The 20,128-nt window shown below is 36.6% G+C and overlaps 3 protein-coding genes across 3 annotated transcripts in view; all 3 read left to right on the top strand.

The window, feature by feature from the left end:
• Window positions 1-931: 931 nt before the first annotated feature.
• On the top strand, window positions 932-6,640 carry LOC144450324 (dimethylaniline monooxygenase [N-oxide-forming] 2-like). The gene is made up of 7 exons (XM_078140924.1): window positions 932-1,107; window positions 2,527-2,976; window positions 3,205-3,260; window positions 4,403-4,582; window positions 4,804-5,011; window positions 5,794-6,029; window positions 6,397-6,640. Exons 1-7 carry the CDS (start codon window positions 978-980, stop codon window positions 6,634-6,636), a joined length of 1,500 nt encoding a protein of 499 aa, XP_077997050.1. The 5' UTR covers window positions 932-977; the 3' UTR covers window positions 6,637-6,640.
• A 1,395-nt stretch (window positions 6,641-8,035) lies between these two features.
• Window positions 8,036-16,439, top strand: LOC144450026 (dimethylaniline monooxygenase [N-oxide-forming] 2-like). Its single transcript, XM_078140592.1, has 7 exons — window positions 8,036-8,193; window positions 9,142-9,591; window positions 10,037-10,092; window positions 10,894-11,073; window positions 11,569-11,776; window positions 12,439-12,674; window positions 16,197-16,439. Exons 1-7 carry the CDS (start codon window positions 8,037-8,039, stop codon window positions 16,437-16,439), a joined length of 1,530 nt encoding a protein of 509 aa, XP_077996718.1. The 5' UTR covers window position 8,036.
• A 1,313-nt stretch (window positions 16,440-17,752) lies between these two features.
• The window catches only part of LOC144450025 (dimethylaniline monooxygenase [N-oxide-forming] 2-like), a 2,800-nt gene continuing 424 nt past the window's right edge, over window positions 17,753-20,128 (top strand). Inside the window, exons 1-3 of the mRNA XM_078140591.1 lie at window positions 17,753-17,920; window positions 18,516-18,735; window positions 19,385-19,620. Of these exons, the coding sequence (XP_077996717.1) occupies window positions 17,753-17,920; window positions 18,516-18,735; window positions 19,385-19,620 (624 nt within the window). The remainder of the gene's footprint in view (window positions 17,921-18,515; window positions 18,736-19,384; window positions 19,621-20,128) is intronic.

Genomic DNA, 20,128 nt, shown 5'->3' with positions numbered 1-20,128 from the left:
GATGTAGAATGACAGAGTATATACTCCATATTTTTTATTCTTAATGGTTTGTACATAATATAGAGATGGATATCAGTTTTTCTTGATACACTCTGCCACTAAGTCTGTGTTTTTTTTTATGATTTAACAGTATCAGAAAATTTTAATAACTATAATATTCAATTTATAATAAACTGCTTTTATAAAACTTTTTATGTTCTAATAATATTTTCCAGAGTAGATTAAACTCTTTGTAGACCCTCCCTTCTGTAATAAAAGTACAAAGAATATTTAAAAGATGTGGTTGTCATGATGTATATTATTAGAAACTTTACCATTGTGTTTATGTATGTATGTATGTATGTATGTATGTATGTATGTATGTATGTATGTATGTATGTATGTATGTATTGTATGTATGTATGTATGTATGTATGTATGTATGTATGTATGTATGTATGTACATGTGTGTGTATGTATGTATGTACATGCATGTATGTATGTATGTATGTATGTATGTATGTATGTATGTATGTGTGTGTATGTGTGTGTGCGTGCGTGTGTATGTATGTATGTATGTATATACGTACGTACGTACATGTGGATGCATATGTGTAACAGTTTAATCGAAGTTTTTTGAGTCACCCGTCTCCATTTTTCTTTTAGAGAAGAGCAACTGCCATGCATGTCAAATGTTCTATTGCCCCCCCCCCCCTCCATTCCTTTCCTGTCCCCCAGGTCATTAACAATGACAGGTCCCTTAGTTAAAAGGGGGTACTTACAGAGCGTCTGATTTTGTCCTCACACCCATCCCCCATCGATAAAAAAGACCCTTATTAAAATGTTAAAATGCAGGACACGTGTATTGTATCAAGTAATGACTTTATGTATTACCCATAATTCCCCACTTTGTTATTGTACTGTATAGTCAGTCTGACGTCTATGACCTGAGTTGACCTTATCAGTCGAGTTCTGGTTCTAGTGTTCACGATTCAACCATGGCGTCAAAATCTGAGTTATCGACACGAGTCGCTATAATAGGAGGTGGTGTTTCTGGTTTAGTATCGATCAACAGCTGTGTAGAGGAAGGTTTAGCACCAGTATGCTTTGAGAGACGCACTACAATAGGTAAGTGTACTTTGTATGAACTGCTCGCCTTCATCCACAAACGTCTGGCACCCTACTTTTTACAAATCTAGTATTACCTAGACTCAGGTATTTCTGTACTTACTTAAAGGGTCCAGTATAGATTAGGATTAAAAATCTAGCCATGCATGTAATCCTGCTGTATACTATAATCCGTTTGGTTCCATATTGCGAGGATTAAGTTACACCAACTACTAGCAATACGAGACCGTGGAATTGAAACCCCGGCCTTTAAGGAAGTAAATGACTATGTGTTGATATATCGTCAGATCATGACTGTTTGGGGTGTATGAGATTATAAGTAAGTTATTGTGTGTAATAAAACATTTTCAAAAAAATGTTTCAGTTGCAGCTAGTACAGCTTTAAGCATATGGGCGTGTAGTATTTCTTGGATTGTTGTTTTCGATTTCCTTGTCTAGAGTCCAAATATGACATGAATACATTTCCCCTACCTTTACGGAAAGAAGACAAGGGGGGGGGGGGGGGGAGAGGACACTGAACCAGAAGTCCGTTGTAACTCCTCTGTATACAAATTAACATATTCATCATCATGCCACTTATAGGCTACAGGTCATCTACGTCATAGGCCAGCGCCCCCTTTATTAGCCAATCAGCAGACTGTTATCAATAGCTATGTCACCAGGATTTACATTATGTACATTTGCATACAGAGGAGTTTGTACCCGACAGCAAACTATGAAATTTGTCATAATTTTAAAGTTATGAGTGCTATTTAGGGCACTTTTTGGTCGAAATTGATTTTCTAAGTTCTATGTTTCTATGTATCCTTTTGATTGAAGGTAAATGGCCAGTAATTGTTGAACATTTACAGGACATGTCGATGTATGTCCATCCTTTAGTTATCTTATTGCATAAAACATAAAGTTATACATTTGTAGTAGCATGATTCGTGTGATGTTTTCTTAGGAAAACACCAATCCCTTTAATTATCTTTTTGTATAGAGCATAAATTGTTACATTTGTAGTAGCATGATTCGTGTGATGTTTTCTTAGGAAAACACCAATCCCTTTAATTATCTTTTTGTATAGAGCATAAATTGTTACATTTGTAGTCGCAGTAGTAGCATGATTCGTGTGATGTTTTCTTAGGAAAACAACAATCTAAGCAATAATATGCGTCCCTTTGGCTTTAAGGTAACAGAGCACCCAAAGGTGTTGTCACGTCTGTCTGTCTGTCTGTCTGTATGTATGTATGTATGTATGTATGTATGTATGTATGTATGTATGTATGTATGTCTGTCTGTCTGTCTGTCTGTCTGTCTGTCTGTCTGTCTGTCTGTCTGTCTGTCTGTCTGTATGTATGTATGTATGTATGTATGTATATGAAAATCTAACAGTAATACAGTATTCACAATCATAATTGTCTTACTATAATACAGGTGGACTGTGGAATTACTCTGATGAAGTATTCCCTGAAGAGGGCGCTGCTCTGTACATGTCTACAGTATTGAACAACAGCAAAGAAATGGGTTGTTTTTCTAATTTCCCTTTCCCCAAAGAATATACACCGTTTATGACTCACCAAAAGGTATTGATGTATATAAATGACTATGCTAAGCATTTTGATCTGAGAAAATACATCCAGTTCAACACGACGGTGTCTAAAGTCGAGAAAAATGAAGATGGCGGAAAATATTGGAAAATAACTATTCAAAAAGATGAAAGCTCTACAGAGGAGTATTTTGATTACGTCATGATGTGTACTGGCATCTTTAGTAAGAAACATATGCCAGAATTTCCAGGTTTAGAAACATTTGAAGGAATAAAGATTCACGCTAACGAATATCGTGATGCCATGCCGTACAGAGGGAAGAAGATCGTTGTTGTGGGTAAGAACATGCGCACGCATCATAGTTTTTACACACATGCGCACTTGTTACATCACCTAATTTGCATATGGTAAATATATTCATATTTTTTCTCCATTCATGGAGAGAAAAATTAATGAACTGTCGTTACATAAGGCTTTAAAGCTAGTAACAGTATTTTAATGTGTATGAGAAAAATAGCCCTTGCTCCAATTAACTGTATAGATCTATCATATTTTGGTTTCACAGGTAGTTCACATACAGCAGGGGAGGTCGCGTGTGAAATTGCACGGAATAATGCTGAGGTAAGCCACGTTTCCTGTTGTTCTTGTTAGAGAGAGAGAGAGAGAGAGAGAGAGAGAGAGAGAGAGAGAGAGAGAGAGAGAGAGAGAGAGAGAGAGAGAGAGAGAGAGAGAGAGAGAGAGAGAGAGAGCGAGAGAGAGTGAGAGAGAGTGAGAGTGAGAGAGAGAGAGGGAGAGAGAGGTGGAGAGAGAGAGAGCGAGAGAGAGAGAGAGAGAGAGAGAGATAATGATCTACTTGTAACAATGTACATTATCAACAATATTCATTCTCCTAAGGGTAACCGTGTAATAAATAATCTTTTATTTATTTACACTGGATTGTTCTTTAAGCATAAAAACACTTGTCTCCCAAAAAGTCCAGTGAGGGCCATCTCTCATGGAGGAAACCAGAGTATCAGGGAAAACCTGTGTTCTTGAGTAAAACTGAACAATACTCTTCTTACTTTACAGTAATAGGTCAAGTGGTTAAACCACTTGGCCACCGGCAACCCTAGTGTGTGTGTGTGTATCTGTAGGCAAAATATGGTATAATAAATCCAATAAAATTGATTTATTGGGCCGCACCCTAAAATCAGCGCCCTCAACGACAATCTCATTCACAGATTGAACCTCTTCCTCTACTACTAAAGGATAAAACTGATCTCTAGTTATAACATGTACAACGATTCCTAAGTGCTTATTTCCCTCAGATAAAAAGTCATGAATATGCATTTTGCCTCATAAATATTCATGACTGCGAAGACCCGTGATGCAACGGTGCAACACTGAAAGAACGATTGAATGATGAAGAGTTTGAATAGGGAATTTGCAAGCCAGACTGAGCATGCTCAGACGCAAAGGACCATGGGATTATCTGTGGTTATCATAACATCTTAACTGGATCTAAAATGAAATAAACCTCCCACACTGGGATATATGAATTGATCATTCTTGGTTATAAACAATTAAACAACATTGTTTACAATATATATTATCACATTTCCCATGATGCAACATTCAACATGGCAGGTTTGCAAGTTCCCTATTTGCTGTTTCGTGGCAAGAAGCTTTGTCTGATGTGAAGTCATAAAATGACTCCAGCACTTTATTTTGTGGAGTGGTGTTCCAATATAAGAGCTCCAGGTCTTAATTTTTCATTCTGGCAGGTTTACATATGTATACGTAATGGTACATTGTGTGTGAGCCGTCTGAGCAGGAATGGTGATCCATATGACATGCAGTTGTTTTCACGTTATAATCTCATGAGATCAGCGACGAGATTTCGATCTATGGTTATATCCGCGTCTAAAACAAGAATACCTAACTACAGCCTGGTTGGTTTACAAGTAAGTGACTTAACATTTTCCCGCCAAAATTTAATTAAACATTTTCGGTGATTTTTTGTTGCAATTTAGTTTCAGAGTGACATATGGATTGTACGCTACAGTGGCGCAATGCTATTGGACACTCACAGTCACGTGACACTGTCGTAAAATAACAGAGTACATACCATCTTAGTTACTACCTGTTATTTATATTACGACAATATCTTAACCTCAAATTATAGAGTAACAACCCGACGTCACTGATGATAAACGATGAGATTCAAGATCGTATCGTTCAAGGTCAACTTACACCTGTTGTTGGTATTGAAGAGTTTGGTAAAAACAGTGTGAAGTTAAAAGATGGAACAGTCTTAGAAGATATCGATGCTGTCATATTTGCTACTGGATACGAGATTTCAATACCAGTCATTGACGAGTCGTGGATTTTTGGTACGATTTTATATTCATATTCAAAAGTTGTTCGAAAGAGACTGATCTTTACTTTTGAGAGAGAGAGAGAGGGAAAGAGAGAGAGAGACAGAGACAGAGACAGAGACAGAGACAGAGAGAGAGAGAGAGAGAGAGAGAGAGGGGGGGGTAGAGGGAGAGAGAGAGAGTCAGTCAGTCAGTCAGTCAGTCAGACAGACAGATAGACAGACAGGCAGACAGACAGGCAGGCAGGCAGGCAGAGTTAGACAGAGACAGACAGAAACAGGCATACATACATACATACATACATACATACATACGTACGTACGTACGTACGTACGTACGTACATACATACATACATACATACATACATACATACATACATACATACATACATACATACATACATACATACAGACATACATACAGAGAGACATACAGGCAGACAGACAGACAGACAGACAGACAGACAGACAGACAGACAGACAGACGGACAGACAGACAGACAGACAGACAGACAATACAGTACAGTAATAATCTTAACGCAACTATTAGAATTCTTATAAAAGAGTTATACTTGATCAGCTCAAAGATGGTTTATTGGATTTGTCAGCTATATCAGTTTGTTCAAACAGGTTTCTAATAAAAATGGGTTAAAATGTACAATATCTCATTCTTGTATGCACTCAGAAAGAAATTCAATTCGATATTTCCCTGAAAGATTTACATTCTAAAATAAAAGGAATTCACGTATAACCATAACTACAAATGATTTATTTTACTTATTTTTCTTTCTTTTAAGATGAGGAAGGGAATTTCCCTCTTTATAAATATGTATTTCCATTGGCATATGAACATCCAAAACGCTTGGCATTTGTTGGATTTTTCCTGGCAGTTGGTGCATCCTGGCCACTTCATGAAATGCAGGCACGCTGGGCGACTAGAGTATTTACAGGGAATATTAAACTACCAGACGGAAACACCATGCTGCAGGACGTTCAGCAAAAACCTCTCTTTACTCGGAAACATTATAAAAAGGTAAATGTAGGAATCCAAAGCCATACAATACAATGCAATACAATACAATACAATACAATACAATACAATACAATACAATACAATACAATGCAATACAATACAATACAATACAATACAATACAATACAATACAAATATATTAATATAACAACGATTCATAAATAACAATACTGAAAATAACGAATAAAAATGTAAATTACCGAATATCAATATATTGTTAAATTGATGAATACAGACATTGATTTAGCATGTGTAAATTTTACGAATAAAAATGTGATTTTATGCATGAATATTGCAACACGAAAACAAATTCTTTTGTGAGGTATACTAATTCATTGACACCACGCTCTCATTGTTGTTATTAATAGGTGGTGGTTCATACTGTGATGCAAGAAATTGCTGACCTCATGGGAATGAAACCAAAGTTTTGGAAACTGGTCTTGTCTGATCCAAAGTTGGCCTATTTATATGAGTATGGTCCAATGGTTCCTTACTGGTATCGATTACAAGGTCCTGGTGCATGGTCTGGTGCAAGAGATGCAATCCTGAATGTCTGGGAAAACACGACTTATCCTACAAAACGCTATCGTACTGGAGAAGGAGATTGAAAAACATACATACATACATACATACATACATACATACATACATACATACATACATACATACATACATACATACATACATACATACATACATACACACACATACATACATACATACATACATACATACATACATACATACATACATATATACACACACACATACATACATACATACATACATACATACATACATACATACATACATACATACATACATACATACATACATAAATACATACATACATACATACATACATACATACATACATACATACATACATACATACATACATACATACATACATACATACATACATACATACCACACACAACCTACAAACGAACAAACACTGACAGAAAAGTCAATTGATTAACTGATTGACTAACTATTAAAAACTAGCAATGTAATGTATAGGCAAAAAGCTGAGAACAAATGAGACACAGGGGAATAATTGTTTTGACATTAAATGTATTAACTGTTGGTATTTGAAAGTTGATTTAGATGACAACGTAATTAAACATGTTTTTTGAAGAAAAAAAAGTATTTTGTTTCGTTATAATTGACACTGTTCCTCCACTTAAAGTTTGGAAGACTTAATATTTCATTTTAAGGACCACTCTGAAGATAATGCAGAAAACGTCATTCCATGTTTTGACGACTGGACTATGTTTGTACTTTTCATTTCAAAGAACAGATTAAAATTCGGGGGTGATGTCGGTTAGACGTGCCATCCCAAAAGTGTATTTCTGTTCTATCTCATCTTACAGCTAAAATGATGTTGGCTTGGTGTTTCACTCATACAACATGACATTTATTACACACCCTTCAGACAACTTTTAATACAATAGAAACAATTACATAGATGCCATGCACAGTGGGGATGTAGAAGTAGTCAAGTTGATATACTGATTATCCATTAGAAAATAAACAATTGCAGCCATTAAAATAATCAAGTCCATGTGTAATGTTTTCATTAGAAGCCTGTTTCTACTGTACTGTGAAAGAATAGCAATGCTTATCACTGTTCAATGTGATTGGGCAAAGGATCTTGCTGTGTTTGTTGTCCCTCTGTTATTGTTAGTCTAGAGTTGAAATATGTCTATCTTTGTGTCAAAACACTTGAGTGAAACACCAAGCTTACATCATTTTAGCTGTAATGTCCAATGAGTGAAACACCAAGCTTACATCATTTTAGCTGTAATGTCCAATGAGTGAAACACCAAGCTTAGCTATATTAGTCTTCGACCAGAACACCATTTTATTCCCATTCAACTAAAACGTCATCGTAAAGCTAAGAATTCAAACGTGACAAATACTGAACTATGACCCAATTTGTTGACACAACATACTTCACAAGGCTTTAGTAGCAGCCAAATGACCTGAGCTGACCTCGTTGTTTATGCAATGCGTTTATGATTGTGCAGCCATGGCGTCGAAACCTGGGTCATCGGTACGAGTCGCTGTCATGGGAGCTGGTGTTTCTGGTTTAGTATCGATCAAAAGCTGTGTAGAGGAAGGTATAGAACCAGTGTGCTTTGAGAGACGCAGTACAATAGGTAAGTGTACTTGTGTAGTCAAGGGTTCAATAATATGTTTGCCGTATAACGCAAAGCAAGTTACGTGGAGGGTAACTACTCCCCTTATTTGCACTACACGATATATGTGCCACACTTGCCCAGGGTGCGTTTTAATTCTAGCTGCTTGGTCGAAAATGGAGCCTCTGTTTTCTCGAGATGAAGAGTCTAACACGGGGTCCACTCTACATTATTTTCGAATTTGCTTGGTCTAAAATGCAGTCCATTGTTTCCCAAATTAAAACTATGCCCTTCATTGCACAAAAAATGTTGTCCCCGTAAGAAAAATACAATACGAAACAATATGAATTAAAACATTCTGCAGTCTACCATTTCTGTGATTTACAACTACTACAAATGCATTTTGGTCTGAAATTGTACCTTGTTCTTTAAATTATGATCTAAAATGGGGGGGGGGGGGGGCTTTTTATCAAAATAAATCTAAAATGGGATCTGGGATATTGGTAGACTCCCCTACCAGAGCTGGTGACTGGAAACGCCCCCTAAGATTTTAAATATAATTAAATGTGTCAACTGCATGGACCTACTCTCAACGGACCTACTTTGTATGTATGTAAGTATGTATGTATGTATGTATGTATGTATGTATGTATGTATGTATGTATGTATGTAGAAATGCATAAGGAACTAATAAACCAGTCCGTATATATAGCTGTTAAATCCGACGTTTCGCATAAATATTCTTTTTCAAAGGAAAAATTGGCGAGACAGAGAAATGCCAGGTGAAAACCCGAACATTTCTAAATATTATTATGTATGTATGTATGTATGTATGTATGTGTGTATATGTATGTATGTATGTATGTATGTATGTATGTATGTATGTATGTATGTAAGTATGTCTATCTATGAAAATCTAACAGTAATATGGTATTCACATTCACAATTGTCTTACTATACTGTTTACAGGTGGACTGTGGAATTACTCTGATGAAGTATTGCCTGAAGAGGGCGCTGCTCTGTACATGTCTACAGTATTGAACAACAGCAAAGAAATGGGTTGTTTTTCTAATTTCCCTTTCCCCAAAGAATATACACCGTTTATATCTCACCAAAAGGCGTTGATGTATATAAATGACTATGCTAAGCATTTTGATCTGAGAAAATACATCCAGTTCAACACGACGGTGTCTAAAGTCGAGAAAAATGAAGATGGCGGAAAATATTGGAAAGTAACAGTTCAAAAAGATGATAGTTCTACAGAGGAGTATTTTGATTACGTCATGATATGTACTGGCATCTTTAGTAAGAAACATATGCCAGAATTTCCAGGTTTAGAAACATTTGAAGGAATAAAGATTCACGCTAACGAATATCGTGATGCCATGCCGTACAGAGGAATGAAGGTCGTTGTTGTGGGTAAGAACATGCGCACGCATCATAGTTTTACACACATGCTCACTTGTTACATCACCTAATCTGCATATGGTAAACATATTCAAATTGCGTTGCGCATGGTCCTAGCTTCATGCACAAGAATTCGAAGAATGTGAACCTATTGAGAAGGAACTTGCAACCCCCCCCCCCGCCCGACCTTGAACAATGCATTATGGGAAATGTAGTTATTCCAAAGATAACCCTAAGTTAGTTACTATTGTACGCAATTTATCAAGTGACATTACAATATTGTTGATTAAAGTGTTTATCTTATCTTCTCTGCATATGAAGCCGTGCATGGGGAGAAAATTAATGAACTGTCGTTACATAAGGCTAATAGCTAGCAGGAGTATTTCATTGTGTATGAGAAAAATAGCCCTTGCTCCAATTAACTCTATAGATCTATCATCGTTTGGTTTATTCACAGGTAGTTCACATACAGCAGGGGAGGTTGCATGTGAAATTGCACGGAATAATGCTGAGGTAAGCCCCTTTACTTTTTGTTCTTGTTATATAATATATATATTATATATATATATATATATTTATAATATACCTAGTGATAATGCTGTGCCATGATTCTCTAGAATCAGTCACGTGATAGGAAAATAGAATGACTATTTCCCTAGGGAAATAGTTCCATCAACTTTTACATGGTCACTTGACCACCGCGCGTTCACAGCAGGTCAAAATGGCAGCTTCTGACGATGTCGTCTGCCATCGCGAGTTCACAGCATGAGGTATATTATAAAACACATATTGCCTGGCCTATATTCGGGCTATAGCACCCGTTCATTACCCCCTCGTGACTGTGAGTTACCAGAATCAGCATGTGATTCTGGTAACTCACAGTCCCTCGGGTGTAATAAACGGGTGCTATAGCCCTCATGGCCAGGCAATATGTGTTCAATAATATATATTTTTTTTGGCGCCGCACCTTAAAATTAGTGTCCCCCAACTCATTCACAGATTGACCCTCTTCCTCTACTACAGAAGGATAAAACTGATCTCTAGTTAACATGTACAACGATTCCTAAGTGCTTATTTCCTTCAGATAAAAAGTCATGAATATGCATTTTGCCTCATAAATATTCATGTATGTGAAGACCCATGATGCAACGGTGCAACACTGAAAGAACGATTGAATGATGAAGAGTTTGAATTTTGCTGTTTCGTGGCAAGACACTTTGTTTGATGTGAAGTCATAAAATGACTCCAGCACTTTATTTTCTGGAGTGGTGTTCCAATATAAGAGCTCCAGGTCTTAATTTTTCATTCTGGTAGGTTTACATATGCATACGTAATGGTACATTGTGTGTGAGCCGACTGAGCAGGAATGGTGGTCCATTTGACATGCAGTTGTTTTCACGTTATAATCTCATGAGATCAGCGACGAGATTTCGATCTATGGTTATATCCGGGTCTAAAACAAGAATACCTGACTACAGCCTGGTTGGTTTACAAGTAAGTGACAACATTTTCCCGCCAAAATTTAATTAAAACATTTTCGGTGGTTTTTTGTTGCAATTTAGTTTCAGATTGCCCATATGGATTATACTTTAATAAAAAAACAATATTATGAAAAGTTCCTTCATAAAACAAAAGATTCTGGAGGACAAGTGAGCTTGTCTCTGACACAGACAAGTAACTTACTTGTCTGTGTTTTGGCGATGTCACCACCTACAATATTTGGACGTCAATAATTGTAGTGCACAGTTATTGGGTATTTTTTGGTCGACTGAGTACGCCATGCGAAGCGATGAATTCAGTGATCTCAAAGCATTCTGCTGATAGCCATTTTAAGTGTTATAAGACATCTGCAAAACACGCTACTGCGGCACAATAATATTTGACACTCACAGCCACATGACACTTACTGTTGCATTATAACGGAGTACACGCCATCTTAGTTACTACCTGTTATTGATATTACGACAATATCTTAACCTCAAATTTTAGAGTAACAACCCGACGTCACTGATGATAAACGATGAGATTCAAGATCGTATCGTTCAAGGACAACTTACACCTGTTGTTGGTATTGAAGAGTTTGGTAAAAACAGTGTGAAATTAAAAGATGGAACAGTCTTAGAAGATATCAATGCTGTCATATTTGCTACTGGATATGAGATTTCATTGCCAATTATCAAACAGTCATGGATATATGGTAAGTAACGGAACTAAAGTCTAGGTGAAAAATATTGGCTTTTATACAGTTTTCTAGCACTATAGATGTCTTTCTATTTCTGATTTCTTTATTCTGTTTGTGGTTTAGAAAAGACGCTTTCCTTGTTACATACATACATACATACATACATACATACATACATACATACATACATACATACATACATACATACACACACACATACACACACATACATACATACATACATACATACATACATACATACATACATACATACATACATACATACATACATACATACATACATACATACATACATACATACATACATACACACACACATACACACACATACATACATACATACATACATACATACATACATACATACATACATACATACATACATACATACATACATACATACATACATACATACATACATACATACATACATACATACATACATACATACATACATACATACATACATACATACATACATACATACATACATACATACATACATACATACATACATACATACATACATACATACATACATACATACATACATACATACATACATACATACACATTATTATACTGGATAAGAACTTCTCTCAGTTTGGATAAGATGATATGATAATTCCTGTTTTTCTTTTCTTGTATTTTTTCAGACGACTCAAATAATATGCCTTTATATAAGTACGTGTTTCCATTGGCATTCGAGGATCCTGAGCGATTGGCATTGGTTGGCATGGTGCCAGTTATTGGACCAAATTGGCCACTTTATGAAATGCAAGCACGATGGGCAACGAGGGTATTTACAGGGAATATCAAACTTCCAGACAGAGAAATCATACTTCGGGATATTCAACAAAAACCTATCTTTACAGGGAAACGTTATAAAAAGGTTGGCAAATGTTTAATTGGGCATAAAAAATATTGTGTGGTTCCGATTACATTCAATATTAAAATAGGTGGGGTAGGTAGCGTTTTTAATTTAATTTATTTTTCTTCATGTGAGAGTATCTAGTTCAGGTTTTCGATTGTTTTCCAAAGGGTCTCTGTCGTTGTTTATTTCTTCCTATCAGATATACAGCCATTACAGATTGGAAGAATAGTTTTATTAGCTCCGCTGTCAGCGAAAGCTGAAAGCGTAGCTTTAGGTATAGGTGGGTATTGAGGTATAGAGAGTAGAGTGAATCATAGGTGTCCGTCAAACTTTTATATTTTTACTATCTACTCCGGAAGTGACAGTCGGAATTCTTCGATATTTGGTGTGCATGTTCCCTGGGGGGAGGCTATTCAGATTTGTTCATGCCAAGTTGATCTGTGCCATTTTCAATTTTTTATGATTTTTTTTCATAAAATGTCATTTTCATCAACTCCTTGAAAACCTCTTATTAGATTGCTTTGATATCTGGCGTGTTGATGCGCAGGGGGTAGCTTACTCAGATTTGTTAATTTCAAGTCAGCACATCCTCATTTTTATTTTTGATGATTTTTTTTTTGTAATTTGAAAAAAAAATGAATATGTTAATGAGCATAATGACCGACGCCATATTGGAAATCAGTCGACGAGACTTTAAGTAAACTGCCACTTTTCAAAAGACACTATTGACGTCAAACAAGCAATGTAATATGTGCTATAGTCATAATTCTACGCATTGGGCGCCCAAATGACAAGCGTTTGTTCGAAACAGGGTTGTAAACTTCAAATCAGTCCGCAACATCCTCATTTGCATACTCTATCCTGATTCGACCAGAAGCTGAAGGTGACCTCATTTGACCGAGCGATTTTCCACAGCAAGTATCTTGAGTATCAACACAGGACGTTCTTGGTACTCACTAAAATCACACTTCAGACCCACTATAAAAGTGTGATGTTTTCAGATAACATGTAACTTGTGGTTAATTCTATATTGTCGTGCAATTTGGAATGACAGTGAACCAGAATTCAGACAACTTGCGTAAGGAAGGGCATGCCAGACATGCGGTTGAAGTTATGGCCGACAGTTCACATGTAAAGTTAAACGACATGAACGTGTCTTGCCTTTCCAAAATGCAAATATTTGGCAAGTAAAAATAATTAAAATAATTACAACTTTAATTTGGCTTCAGACTTTGCATTATGTTTTGCGTATCTTTCCCCGTTTTACATGTAAATCCGAAAAGGTTCTCTCTCATCATGTCATCAGTGTCAGTGATCATACCGCGCGGGGCTGCTTTGAGTACGAGCGAAGTGAGGCATGTTGAGGTATTTTGTTGAGAATTATAAATATTGCGAAATGTCAAGTACAAGGTTTAAATACAATGGAATGATGAAAAAAATGGCAGAGTCTGCTGACAGGCACCGGTCACAAGAAACACTGTGAATTAAAATATCAGACGATGTATGTATTAATCGCCGACAATCCACCCGTATGCACGAGGGACTAACCCGGAAGCAAGTCGTTGTCAGCCATACGTTACAGTGGTAACATCGTCCGAGAAATCGCTGCGTTCAGAGTGTCATTATTCACAGAATTGTTGTTTTCGAGTGAAAACCCGTCTTGAATTGTATAACTCTAACAAATGAAGACATGTCAAGTTATATTTTGAAAGTTGTATCGCTAGTTTGAGACGATTTTCTCACGTACTATAGTACTATCGAGGCTTACTTGGAAGTAGTAGGACCTTACTCCAGTTCATCGGGAAGTTTAGCCAGTCCGATAATTCTTTCTGGTTTAGTTTACAACACTTTTGATCAATCACGCAGATTTTGTTGTTGTGATGAAAAGAAATAAAAAAAAAGATCATTTCAACCATTTCGTTGTGTTTTCTTTGTGAAAGGTAACCGAACATGAACGAGTGTTACCACTGTAACGTATGGCTGAGAATGACTCTCTTCCGGGTACTTGAGATTGTCGCCGTACGGAAACTAAGATGGCGATTAATACATTTCTTCCCTATATATATCTACCACAACTAGTACAAGTTGAATGTTGTTGACTTTGTAAATTTGTTAGAAAATTGAAATTCAAATTGCCTCAAAATTATTTTAGATCCCTAGTTTATTTCATTCATCATTAAAATTTTCCAGGGTTACAGCTGTAAGACACTGGAATTATTTATAGCCAACCTCAAAATCCTCTTTTTTTCTTTTTCTTGTGTGCATTTCCCAGTCATTTTTTTCTGAGATTTTGTGCAATTTTTCATAACAGTAGATTTTTGTTATAAAATGGTGACTATGGTATAAAAGTACAATACATTACCAACTTCTGTGTAAAATGTGTTTTATAGTGAGACATCATATGAAACCACTAACCACTTTATTGCATCGCTAAAACAAAACTGCATAGTGAAGACCTGAACCACTTCTACATGTCACCAAAATAAAAAATTAAATTAAAAAAACAAACAGCGGAGCTATTCTGACCGATAGGTCGCTTGTATTGTCTTTTAAGTTGATGTCAGTTTCCGCACCCACTGTTTCTTGCGAGACTTTTATTTTACTTTTATTTTTCTCGAATACATGAAAAAAAAAGTTTAGGGTCGGCGCCTTAGGCAGATTAAAAAATATTGTGTGTCCGATAACATGGCATGACAAAATAGGGTAGGTTGGAATTTCATTTTATTTTATTTTATCTTTTTTAATTGTTGTTATTGTTGAGAAATATTGCTTCGACCTAAAAACAAACAAAATGTCGGTTAAACCCCCCCCCCCTTTCTGTGATAGTTTGATGAATTACGTACAGACATCACTGGGGAAATAAAACAGAAGTGCATGAAGGCCAAAGAAGACAAAAAATGTCTTATCTTTTTGTTTTAAATATTTAAAAAATATTTATGGTCGGCGGCTTGGTCAGGTTATCGAAAACAGACAATTTTTTTATATTTAGCCTTGACAGTTGAATATCACGAGTAAATGATGACGTGCTCTCATGTTCAGCTTAGGAAAACACGGGTGACCTAAGGTGTCTTGTCACTACGAGTTTATAGACGAGCATGCGCAATGACAAACTCTAAGGTCTTGAGTATATTTCAGCTGCCAGTAAAATATTTGAGAATAATATAATTATACCTCCAAAAGCGTAATTTATGAAAAATATGGAAAAAATAATGATGATTTAGAAATATTTTGAGCATCGCAAAAAAAGCAGACTCATTCATTCATTCATTCATTCATTCATTTTATTGCCAATTTAAAGTAAGTGACAATTACATAATGACAGGAAATAAATAAACAAATTGACAATTTTGGTGTTCCACCTCACAGTTCATATGCATTGAACAGCGATAAGGGCTACAACACAGGTTGTCACTCGAGGGAACATGCAGAACGATGAGAGTATATATAAACCATATTTTCTGTTCAAAGATAATAATTTGGTTTGAGTGTGGTTTAATGCTTTTTAACTGTATTTTTCTCATTTTCGTTTCACTTTCAAAGGCTGTACCTTTCCCGTTGTCGGAAGAACTGGCTGAAGATCTTGGCGTAAAACCCAAACGATGGAAACTCGCCCTGTCTGATCCAAAGTTGGCCTATTTATATGAGTATGGTCCAATGGTTCCTTACTGGTATCGATTACAAGGTCCTGGTGCATGGTCTGGTGCAAGAGATGCAATCCTGAATGTCTGGGAAAACACGACTTATCCTACAAAACGCTATCGTCCTGGAGCAGGAGATTATTGAAATCATCAACATCTGCGTGTCAATATTTTTTCTTATACATGTACTTGACATTTGACCTTGACCCCAATCTTCAAGGTCATATGACAAATAGAACGATAGTGGTCTGAGACAGAAGTAAGCTGACAAGTCAGACACTAAGCTTGCCCTTGACCTCCACCTTCAAGGTTAACGTCTAAGACTACACGTCTGTACAATATATGGAGTGGGGTCGAAGGGTCACATTTTCATGACGACATCTAATTGTAGATTCATCATGTGACCTGATGGCATAATTTGAATATGTATTTTTATGTATTCAACCAATCACGTTCAATACAGGAATGCACTTCGTGACCAACGGAACACAGCTATGGTCGTAGACGAGAAAAGGGACAGCGAAATTCAAAATCAAAATATCAGTTAGAATAGCAAATATCATAGTTGGGGTAGTTCTTTGAGTCTACTGTACAGGTAGGCAATATAGCCAATAGTGATTTCCTTCAGTGTATATGAATTAATCAACACCACTCTATGTTATAGTTAGACACTGTCACTGTCTGACTATGTTTGGCTTACGGTGTACTATTTCTTGATTACCCATTGTCCCCTCTCTATTATTGTATTTCTTTAATAAAATAGTAAATAAATTGTCATTTTCATCTGAAAACTTATTGCCAACCAATTCGTCTTCTCAGGCGGGGGGGGGGAGAGAGAGAGAGAGAGAGAGAGAGAGAGAGAGAGAGAGAGAGAGAGAGAGAGAGAGAGAGAGACAGAGACAGAGAGACAGACAGACAGACAGACAGACAGACAGAAACACAGACAGACAGACAGACACAGACAGACAGACAGACAGACAGACACAGACAGACAGACAGACAGACACAGACAGACAGACAGACAGACAGACAGACAGTCAGACAGACAGACAGACAGTCAGACAGACAGCCAGGCACATCTAGTCTGACAGACAGACAGAGACAGAGACAGACAGACACACACACACACACACACAGAAAGACACAGACAGACAGACAGACAGACAGACAGACAGACAGACAGATATAGGCAGGCAGGTAGAGACAGGCAGACAGACCAGACAGACAGACAGACAGACAGACAGACAGACAGACAGACAGACAGACAGACAGACAGACAGACATATGGATGGGTGAACATTGTATCTATAATTCATTGAGTCAATGACGAATGAAAGACCAGAACAAACCAGACAATCAAGCACAGACAACGATACACACTGGAACTTAAAGACATACAGAAATGTTATCATTGCACAGTTATCTCTCTAACGATTATTCTGACAGGTATACATCAGTATGCGTAATGGCACACGGAGTTTGAGTCGTATAACAAAAGATGGGTCACCATGGGATATGACAGTCTTCACTCGTCATAATCTGAAAAAGTCACCATCGAAGTTAGAAGCTATGGTTGCAGACATGTGTAAATTAAGGTTGCCGGATTATAAACTATTCGGAGTACATGTAAGTTATATGGATTTTCAAGCTATATAATTATTGTCTTAAACATATCAAAGGAATAGAGAACAAAGGCAAAGCTGATTTTGTGTTAGCTGCTTAGTTAATGTCCAGTGAGTCTTGTAAAGTAATTTCCACCAGTCTACATCACGCAACTTCTCTAAAAGCATACATACATATGTACGTACGTACGTACACACACACTCACTCACTCACATACATACGTACATACATACATACATACATACATACATACATACATACATACATACATACATACATACATACATTACACTAGTACATACATACATACATACATACATACATACATACATACATACATACATACACACATACATACATACACACACATACGTACATACGTACATACGTACATACGTACATACATACGTACATACATACATACATACATACATACATACATACATACACACACACACACACACACATACATACATACATACATACATACATACATACATACATACATACATACATACATACATACATACATTCATACATTCATACATTGAAATTCTTGCTCATAAACCTAATATTTGTTTCATGTTACGGATATTAGAACCCAGACACGGTATTATCGACGAAATCTATTATGCTGAATGATGATTTCCAAGATCGACTTATCCAAGGTCAGCTCACCCCTGTTGGCGACATAGAAGAGTTTGGGAAAAACAATGTTACCTTAAAGGATGGAACAGTCTTAGACGACATCGAGGCTGTGGTATTTGCTACTGGATATGAATATTCAATACCATATATTGACCAATCGTGGATTTATGGTAATTTATTCATAATGAATAATAATGCACAGAGATACAAACAGAATGAAGAGCAGCAAGCTTAAGAGAAAATGGTGGGGGGGGGGTTACATGAAATAAATTTGGAAGGGGTACGAAGTGGAGTACACTTTAAGATATGTCAGTTGTTTAGCCCTATCAGGCTTCTAAACCCGACTATACTAAAATGATCAACATCCTGCACAGTGCAACCAGATTTAGTTGCAACCAATCAAATATATTATAAGAACAGTAGTCGTCGTTTACCTTGGGACAGGGTCTCCCTCAAACAGCTACAATTGTGATGACATCACTCCACCCAAATCAAGATTGAAGGAAAAATGTCTACAGGCTAAGAACGTCCAAATGTAGGTTAGAGCGCAGTATGTGATAGGACATCTCGTTGCGAAGCCCGCTGCTGTTTTAAAAGAAACTTTTTATGACCTCTGATGTCAATTTTCAGCGTTAGTTTAACATAGTCAATCAGTGTCTGTGTGTGTGTGTGTGTGTGTGTGTGTGTGTGTGGAGGGGAGGGTTACCGTAGTAGTGTAGATAAACATACATATATATATACACAAAATCATAATTTATGAAATATCCTTTATATGTAAAACTTTATAATTTCATATATTTTTTCCCTTTTTATTTTCAGATGATTCTAAGCATCTTCGAATGTATAGGTTCACCTTTCCAGTATTGGAAGAACACCCAGAAAGACTCGCAATGATTGGCATGTTATCGCCTCATGGATCTGGCTGGCCATTGTTTGAAATGCAAGCAAGATGGTCATCCCAAATCTTTACCAAAAAAGTACACCTACCAGATAGGGAGACAATGCAGAAAGATATTGAACAGAAACCGATGTATACAGACACGTTTTATACATTTGTACGTAATTATTATTTTTTCTGAATTTAGACGTGGTCCTTTGGCAAATTTTTTTAATTATTACACAAACGAACACAAGGGATAGCTGAAGTTTGTGCTAGGCGTTTATGAGAACTATTGAAATACAATTTGTAATGGCAGTTGTTTGGTCTGTCTGCCTGTATGTGTCTACCCACCCACCTACCTATCCATCGTTTTATCTTTCTATCTATCTATCTATCTATCTATCTATCTATCTATCTATCTATCTATCTATCTATCTATCTATCTATCTATCTATCCATCCATCCATCCATCCATCCATCCATCCATCTCTTGTTTGTTTGTTTGTTTGTTTGTTTGTTTGTTTGTTTGTCTTTCTGTCTTTCTGTCTGTCTGTCTGTCTGTCTGTCTGTCTGTCTGTCTGTCTGTCTGCCTGTCTGTGGCTGTGGGATACGGTAGAAGGATGTACTAAAAGATGTGTGTACGTTCTATCACAGACAACTAACACATATACTTGTCTGTGGTA

Source organism: Glandiceps talaboti, chromosome 19 (assembly GCF_964340395.1).
Source record: "Glandiceps talaboti chromosome 19, keGlaTala1.1, whole genome shotgun sequence".
Taxonomy (NCBI): domain Eukaryota; kingdom Metazoa; phylum Hemichordata; class Enteropneusta; family Spengelidae; genus Glandiceps; species Glandiceps talaboti.
Note: the sequence above shows the minus strand (reverse complement) of the source record. Positions and strands in the feature narration are given on the sequence as shown.